The sequence below is a fragment of the Pteropus alecto genome, unplaced genomic scaffold, assembly GCF_000325575.1.
Source record: "Pteropus alecto unplaced genomic scaffold, ASM32557v1 scaffold223, whole genome shotgun sequence".
Lineage (NCBI taxonomy): Eukaryota > Metazoa > Chordata > Mammalia > Chiroptera > Pteropodidae > Pteropus > Pteropus alecto.
The window spans coordinates 2,807,246-2,815,715 of record NW_006434441.1 but is presented as its reverse complement, the minus strand read 5'-3'; the positions used below and the strand labels follow the sequence as shown (position 1 = coordinate 2,815,715).

General features: G+C 51.8%; 1 protein-coding gene across 1 annotated transcript in view; it reads left to right on the top strand.

Annotated features, from left to right (window-relative positions):
- Positions 1 to 1,510: 1,510 nt before the first annotated feature.
- The window catches only part of ACOXL (acyl-CoA oxidase like), a 201,364-nt gene continuing 194,404 nt past the window's right edge, over positions 1,511 to 8,470 (top strand). The window contains exons 1-6 of the mRNA XM_006909483.3: positions 1,511 to 1,756; positions 1,955 to 2,038; positions 4,291 to 4,377; positions 4,726 to 4,824; positions 7,725 to 7,839; positions 8,127 to 8,213. Of these exons, the coding sequence (XP_006909545.1) occupies positions 1,511 to 1,756; positions 1,955 to 2,038; positions 4,291 to 4,377; positions 4,726 to 4,824; positions 7,725 to 7,839; positions 8,127 to 8,213 (718 nt within the window). The remainder of the gene's footprint in view (positions 1,757 to 1,954; positions 2,039 to 4,290; positions 4,378 to 4,725; positions 4,825 to 7,724; positions 7,840 to 8,126; positions 8,214 to 8,470) is intronic.

Genomic DNA, 8,470 nt, shown 5'->3' with positions numbered 1-8,470 from the left:
AGTAGGAGTGGACTGGCAACAAAAACTGGGCTACCAGAGTCCCAGGTTTCCTCTAGCAAGAGTTGGGGGCCAGACATCTGTGAGGAATCTGGTCTGCTTTCTGGCCCTTTTTCTGCCACTTGTCGGATGACCCTGGCTGGACAAGGCTTTTGACCTACCTGAGACTAGACTTTTCCATCTATTACATGGGGTCAGTACTTCCTGTCCAGCTTAGCCTTTCATGGATGGTGATTGTGAGGCTCTGGAAATACCTGGGGCCTCCCCAAAAACCCACAAATGTGAGCTACAGTTGTTTTTTATTATTTGCTGGTAACTGACTCTCTGGTGAGAGCAATGGTTCATGCTCGAGCCTGGAGATATTTTAGGAAATAATCAATACAAGATGCACTGGGTTGGAGCCACGATAAGAGTCATAAATCTTGATAGCCTGCTGTTTGATAAAATTAATAATGCCTGAGAGAAACACTGTAGAAGCCCATGGGAGGGAAAACAGCGCATTTGGCAAGAGAGCTTAAGCCAGTGTGGAAACTGAGAACCATCCAAGGAAGGTCGGCCATCATCCTGATGCCGGTGGGCAGATTACATGCACATGTGCACACGTGTATGCACATCACACACAAGTACGCAAGGCTTACACACACATGCACACGTGTATGCACTCCACACACATGTATGCATGGCACACACACGTGCGCATGTGCACACACACCACATATATACACAAGGCTTACATGCACATGTATGCACGTGTATGCACACCACAAACGTACACAAGGCTTACACACATACAAAGGCTCACATGCTAATATGCTTGCATGTACACACACCATACACGCACATGAGTATATATGCACACGCAAGTGCACATGCTCATGTGCACGCATGTACACAGATCACACACAGAGAGACATGTGTGCACGGGCACACATCACACAGGTACACAGCTCACATGCTAATATGCTTGCATGTACACACACCAGACACACACATGAGTATATATGCACATGCAAGTGCACATGCTCATGTGCACACATGTACACACATCACGCACAGAGAGATGTGTGCACGGGCACATATCACACATGTACACGTGGTTATACACCACACACAGGCACACATGCTTATGTATACACATGTACACACACTGCACACATGTACACACATCACACACGTACACACACCACACACACATATACGTACCACACACACACAGACATGTGTGCACAGGCAATGAACAGTGGCTTTGCTGGCTGGGTCCCGGGAGATATTAGCATTGACTCTGACTGTGGGCAAGGGCCCCGCCTTTGAAGGGAAGCCTGCCTGCCTCTGAAGTTTTAAGATGACACAGCGACAGTGCTTTGCCCCGTCTCACTTGTCACGGGTGGAGCAGTGCGTGCTCCTATAGCTTTGAGATTTGTGGTTGTCATGTCCCGCAAGACAATGAGGGACTTAGCCTGAGGCGGCCCAGGTTAGAAAGGAGAGCGGAGTGTGTTGCTTTCCTGTGTCCATGATGTCCCCAGACCTTCCCAATCCTGTCTTCATTGACTGCCACCTGGACTTGAGCCAGTGTTCCCTCTGCTGGTTGGAGGTCAATGCGAAGAGGCTGCTGGCAGGACTGCGGGCTTTCCATTTGGGGGGCGTGACAGACAAGGCTGATGCAGGCGCTGTGAAGCCGAGGAGTGTCTGTCCAGGGCCCGCCCTGGGTGTGGATGCAGTGGCCTTTGTATGGTGTGAGGAAAGCATCTCGGAACACTTCGTATGGGGTCGGAGACCAGACGACCATATAAAAAGGTTGAAATGTTTACTTCTGGCAGGTGATGGGGTTAATTTCTATTTAAAAATCACTCTGACTAGATTGTGTTTTTATTATGAAAGTAACACATTTGTTATAGCAAATGTTAATTTAGAAGGTCAAAAAAACATAACATTGACCCTGCGTCTGTCATGTTTCCAGGCAGAGAAGACAAGGAACTTTGTCAGTCGAAGCCTTGCCATAGGAGAAGTTTTGTCCACAGCGGACATGGCCACAGCAGTAAAGGTGAAAAGCTTTTTAAAAAGTCTGACTCCTCAGTATCCTGGAAGAAATTTAAGTAGATTTAAAGAAATAGGTATTTTCAAATGCTTCCATTATCACTGCTCTGCTTACACCCCTCCCCCATAGTGGAGGGAGCCCTTGGGGAGGTAGACTGTGTGCTGGGAGCAATTCCTGTGAGCTCAGGGACGGGCAGGGCATCCCCAGATCTCGCTGCAGCTGGTGGCCTCTGCCAACTTTCCAATGACACCTTCATGGGAGCTGGTCATCCCCCTGAACAGGGTGTCAGCCTCAGCTCATCACAGTCACCTGTGCCCCCCAGGTCTGTGTTGCTCGAAGGCTCCGATGTCCCTGAGCGCTTTGTACAGTCACACTGTGCTTACACAGCCCAGTGCTGGGCCGGCTGTGCAGAGGCTCCCAGAGAGGAGGGCCGGGGAGTGAGGAGGTGGCAGGGAGACAGCTTCTCAGTGCCCAGGATCCGCACAGCTTAGGAGAGCCCAATGCCTCTGCCAAAGGCCCTGAGGGACACATGGCCAAAAGAAACGTGACCTGCTTCCTTTCCTTCTTCCCTTTCTTCTTTAGTTGAATCATCTTTCTATCTGTCTGAGTTTGCCCGAGCTGCCATGGTAAAATTCTATAGCTTGGGCGGCTAGAGCAGCAGAAATTTACTTCTCAGAGTTCTGGGGACTGGAAGTTCAAGACCAAAGTGCCGGCCACTCCAGGTCTTGCTCAAGGCCTCTTCTGTACATGGCTGACTTCTTGCTTGTCCTCCCATGAGGGTTGGCGGAGAGAGCTCTGATTCCGTGTGCAGGAACTCTCATCCTCTCGGAGGGTCCACCCTTAGGACCTCATCTAAACCCAGGTAGCTTCCCAAGGCCCCATATCCTGACACCACTACACTAGGTTGAGGCTTCAGCCTATGAACTGGCAGGGAGACACAATTCAGTTCACAGCACTATCCTTTCTGGGGTCACCACTGTCTCAAAACACCTGCAGTGCCTCAGTGGCTCCCATTTGCTGTTGGAACAAAAAGACCCTGAATGCACTCAAAGGTTCTTCGGGAGACCCTCTGTCTGACCATGTGTGGGAGGGGCCTGGCACGCAGGACAGATCTCGCCAGTGCATCGTGGCAGGGACACAGCATGACATAGGGGCACGTTTGGTCTCTGGCATTTAGTTGCAGGTCTGGCACGTCTCTTCTGCACCTGAGGCCATGCTGAATGGCCTCATGCCTACAGGTGGCCGTGTTCCAAGGGGAATTGGTGCTGCCTGCGAGGGGCTTTATGCCAGGCCAACGTGAGTGCAGGGCTATAACCCCTGAGACGTGGCCTGAGCCCTTCCTGCTGTCCCCAGGTCGTGGCTTACCTGGTGGATCAAGGTAAAAGCAACCATGCTCCAGCTCTCGCCCAGCTTGCCCTGCCATCAGGGATGTCTCTCTGGCCGCAGTGGGCAGTTTAGAGGCCCTGCCGAGACCCTACTCTTTCTCCCCCTTGTCAGCAGCACTTTCTCAGGGTTCGTGACAGACCAGACAGAGCCCTGGCTGCTGACCCCCATCGCATCCCTGCAGTGGCCCCACGAAGTGCTGTTAGAAGTCAGGCACCTCGGCCTTGAAGGCCGGCTGTGCCCACTCCCTGGGGTACAGCCTGGGACGGCCACTTCCCTCCCCTGAACTTCAGAGTCCTCATCTGTCATGTTGGGTAACAGTGTTTTCTTCTCGGGGTTGTTGTGAGAACCAGTGTCCTCGTGTGTATAGAGCTCAGCACCAGGAAGGCTTGGGGCTCATTGCACTTACTGTTTGGTGCCCGTGTGTCCAAGGTCTCACCACAAGGGGTGGCCACGCTGGAGTCTGAGCCAGCTGCCTTGCCTATAGACTGCCTGTCTCATCGCCCTCTGTCCTGCTTGGTGCTCACGGTGGGACTCACCTGCGTGGATGCAGGCTGCTCTTGTGGCTTGTGCACAAGCTTGTGGCACATGGCTTCCGTCTCAGGCATGGAGCTGGACCCTGAGCAGGACGAGTGTCCAGAGCAGCCATTGGGCAGGGCCTGCAGGGCAGCCTGGGCATGGTGGCCTGACTCTCTGGTGACACAGGCTTCCACATCTGTAGAAGAACTGGAGGCTGACAGGTGAGGTTGGGGAGAGCGTGGAAGCCTTGCCATGGCTCCAGGAGACCAGCAGATGCTGCTTGAGTGGCGTGTGACCAGTGCGCTTAGCGGTCATTGATAGTCGCTGACAGTGGCCCACGTTCTCCTTGTTTCCAGTGTGGAATAATCTATTGGCTGTTCGGTGGCGCAGTCAGGAACCTCGGAAGCCCAAGACATATAACCAAGTGGCTTCAGCCACTCCAGGTATGGTGTGTACCTCAAATGATGTCTTCTTCTATGGGGGGGCCTTAAAAAGTCATGGTAGATGGGGTGTGTGCACTTGCGTTTGTGTGTGCACGTGTACAGAAAAAGAAAACAGAGGGCTAGTGTCAGCAAGTGTCTTGTTTGGAATGAGAATTTCAAGACTGTTTTTTTTATGTTGCATTGAGCCTGTCATATTGTTTAGGTCACATTAGCTGTCCCCAGCTTGGAAGTTTATAATTACCTCCAACTCACCTCTCCTTCTGCCAACATCCCTAATGGCCTCAGAGGTCTGCAATTAGAGCAGCCACCTGACTGGCCAGTTCCTTCCTAATGCCTGCCAACCTCTAGGAGCAGAAGTACACTGGGATGTTTGCAATGACTGAGAGAGGCCACGGCAGCAACGTGAAAAGGATCCAGACCGAAGCTACCTTTGACCTCTCTGCACAGGTGAGGATTCTGTCCGTGGTCTCATGGCCTGGCAGCAGCACACCTGCACAGAACTGGGTTTGCCCTCTGTCTGAGCCCAGCTCCACACTACCGTGTGCCCTTTGGCACGAGGTGCTGACTCATACCTGATTCTGAGTGTTTCAGGGAGGTGGGTGTGTGCTCACCCACACGACTACTGCCATTTGTCACGCACGCATGCTGCACCTACTATGTGCGGGTACTGCTCTTGGCTCCTCGCATGCACTTGTGACCTAGGTGCTGTGATAGCTCTGCGAAAATCGTGCTGTAGCTGCTTGGGTGTCCTTCCTGGAGGAGATACTGCTGTTGGCACTCCCTATGGCACTATGTGGCAGGGGGGCACTGTCTGTGCTTGGCCCCTCTACCAGAAGCCAGGTCCCCTGTCCCGGCTGGTGCCACATTCTTACCTGTGCCCTGCATGGAGACTCGGACAACCGAGGCAAACGTTTCACAGAACAGTCCTACTCCAAGTGTTTCCTTTCCCTTCTTTTTCATTAAGACGTGTGGCTCGAGACCTACTCGGTTGAAAAGTAAATGGACAAGCAAGTGCATGAGTATGTACATGGCTCCTCAATCTGGTCATCGTTTTTACTGAGTTTGTCCTTTAGAGTTTGGGCTTTGTTGGTTGGCTATCCTGGCCCATGGACACTAGCTGGAGGTGTCAGTGTTTAGGTGACAGGCTCAGGTGAGGGCTGTGTTGGAGGACACCCTGCCTTCCCTCCTGCCCTGGTGCTAGTCCTCTACAGTAGCCGGTGATGTCCAAGGTCATGATGCTAACAGGACTAAGGCCTACCACCATGTACCACGCTCCGTGTCACGCTCCCTCTGTATATCGTGCCACATTCCCTCACGACAGTCCCCTGAATGGCCTGCGAACTGCTTCCATGAATTGAGCATGTGTTTGCTGGGCACCAGGCTCAGCCCTCAACATGCCACATATTTACACAATATTTGTAAATGTAGGAAGATAGCACCATCCCTGTTTTGTAGGATAAGAAGCTGACTGTGGCCGTGTGGTTCACGAGAGGGTCTTGGCTTCCAGTGAGACCGCCTACAGCAGCTTAGCTTTCCTGCAGTGGTGGGTGCCAACTGAGCAGTTTTTGGTTTTGGGCTGATAATTTTTTCTCTCCCTAAACCATGGTATTGAGGCTAGTTTGCTGTCACTAAAGAAGAAAAAACCCCACCCACAATTCTTATTTATTGTTTCTTCTTACAATTACTTTCCCCCAAAATCATTTCCTGTCTTGGTCCCATTCTCCCCAAACAGCATAAATGACTTAGCTCCCTGGCGTGCTTTGGGGGTGCCCACTGTTAGCGGGGGAGCTGCAGCATCAAAATTGTGATGATGAGGGGACTCTGGTGAATGATACTGTGCCGGAGGATGACAGGGGGGTGGACTTGTCTTCTGTTTCTGCTTCATCTCCCTCTCAACTATTAGAGCGTGAAAGACGAGCCCGTGCTCTCTCAGGACTGTTTCAATCTCTCATGTTTTTTGGTTTTCCATTCCTGGGTGTCAGTAGTTTTATTTTTATTTTTGGAGCAGGGATTGATTGGGTGGTGGTACGGATGGTTCAGAGGTAAGAGATTTATTTTTACACTTTATGCTAAAGAGCAAAAATAAACGAAGCTAAAATCTCTCAGACAAAAGCCATCTTAACTTTTAGTGCTCGCAGCAGTGACTGTCCTGCTGGCCTTCAACAAGGACTCATGACAGGGTCGGACGGACACACATGGCACGCATCACGCGGGCCCTGCATTAACGCCAGCATTTGGCTGATGCAAACTTTTCAAATCGCGTGTTTTTGCCAACAGTGACAAGGCTCCTTTCCCAGAGCGCATCAGATGTTTATGGGGCGGGTGGCCTCCGGGGTCTTCCCCACCCCACCAGGTCTTCCCTGCCAGGTTACTGGTTTTCTGTCACTCCCCTTCCTTCCCTGGAGGTGTAAACATCCCTTACTGCAAGCTGCTGCTGTTGTTGCTTGGTCGTTTTGTCCTGCACCCAGCCTCAGGTAGCTCCTTCCTTTGAGAAGTGCTGGCTGGCCCACTAGACCAGGCTGGCCTTGGAGACGTCTCTTAAAAGGACTCAGCGTGTCCTTTTGTGTGTCTGAGAGGCCCTGGCACGTGCAAAGTTTTCTCTGTGCAAACATATGTCAGAGCAGGTTTTCTTAGGCTCCAGGACTGTGTTTCTTGGCCAAAGAGAAAGTGGAATCTGTAGACTTTAAAATCTGAAACCTGAGATAATCTTTACATGATCGATAGCCTGTTGGTTTTGTTCAGCCACATCTTCAATATTGTCAGTTCCAATTAAGTGTGCCTTTGTCCCTGGAGTCCCCGACCTCCCCCAGGAACTCGGCTTTCAGTGCTGGCAGTTACAGCCGGGTGCTTCTTGATGAGGGATTTAAGGGTGACCCAGGGGCCCAGACAGGTTAGGGAGAGCCAAGTGAAGTGGGGGTGTTTCCACTGTGACACTGTACTGGCTTCCAGAGAGTTCTGGGCAGAGACTTCAAAACAAAGACCCTACATTTCCTTCCTGCTTCTTTCTGGCCACTGTTAGTTTTGGACTGTCTTGAGCTGGAATCCTTGATCATATTCTGAAGATAACCTGGATGGCACACTCTGAGATTTTTTCTCTTATAGAATCAGGCTCATCCGTCCTGATTGGGTGATGTTGAAAAAGCGCTTTAATCTGCACTCGTTTTCACAGGGAGGTGGGGGTGGGCTGTGTGAACCGAGGCCTTGACCTCAGAGCCTGAGCCCGAGCCTCAGGATGACACTGGTGGTCTCTGTCACCCGAGTGTGTGCACCACACCGTGTCCTCACGCTGAGCCGAGGAATTGAAATGCACCAGCACAAAGGGTCCCCACACTCTGCTCCCTCTGCAGGAGTTTGTGATCCACACACCGTGTGAAGATGCCGTGAAGATGTACATTGGAAACGCCATGCACGGGAACTATGCCGCGGTCTTCGCCCAGCTCATTGTGGATGGCAGGTCTCAAGGTTGGTCTTGGCATAGAACTGAGGCACTGCCTTCACTCTCAGTGCTCCAGTGAGTACTTGACCCTGGAAGCCACACACAGGCCTGTGTTTACCTTGCGAACCATTAAGCCCTAACTTACCCCCTAAATACACGTGACGATAAAATTTATTGTGACGTGTAGCCATTACACTTTGTTATGAGAGGTGCAGTCATAGACCTGGATGAGTGTTGGGCCCCACATAACCAAGTGCTGCCCTGGGAAGTGTCTTTAGGGGAGAGATTAGTCACTGTCTCCTCACTTTCCTAGGGCCTCACTGTTTCATCGTTCCTGTCCGCGACGAAAGTGGAAGCTTGTACCCAGGAGTGACTGCAATTGACATGATGTACAAAGAGGGTGAGTTCCCAGGAGACTCCTCTCCTGCCCTCATTGCGCCTCCTGCCCCCTCTCCACTCACCCAGGGACAGTCCAACCTCCAAAGCAGTGAGGCGGAGAAGGCCAACTCTGAGGCCCGACGAGCTGTTTCTGCAGAGCTGTCGGAGGCTATCACAGAGCCCCCCTGCTCATGAATGTGCGTTAGTCTCGCTTCTGCCAGCTGCTTGGATTTCCTGGAGATGAGGCAGCTCTGCCCTGAGTTGTTTCTCCCGCTCTTC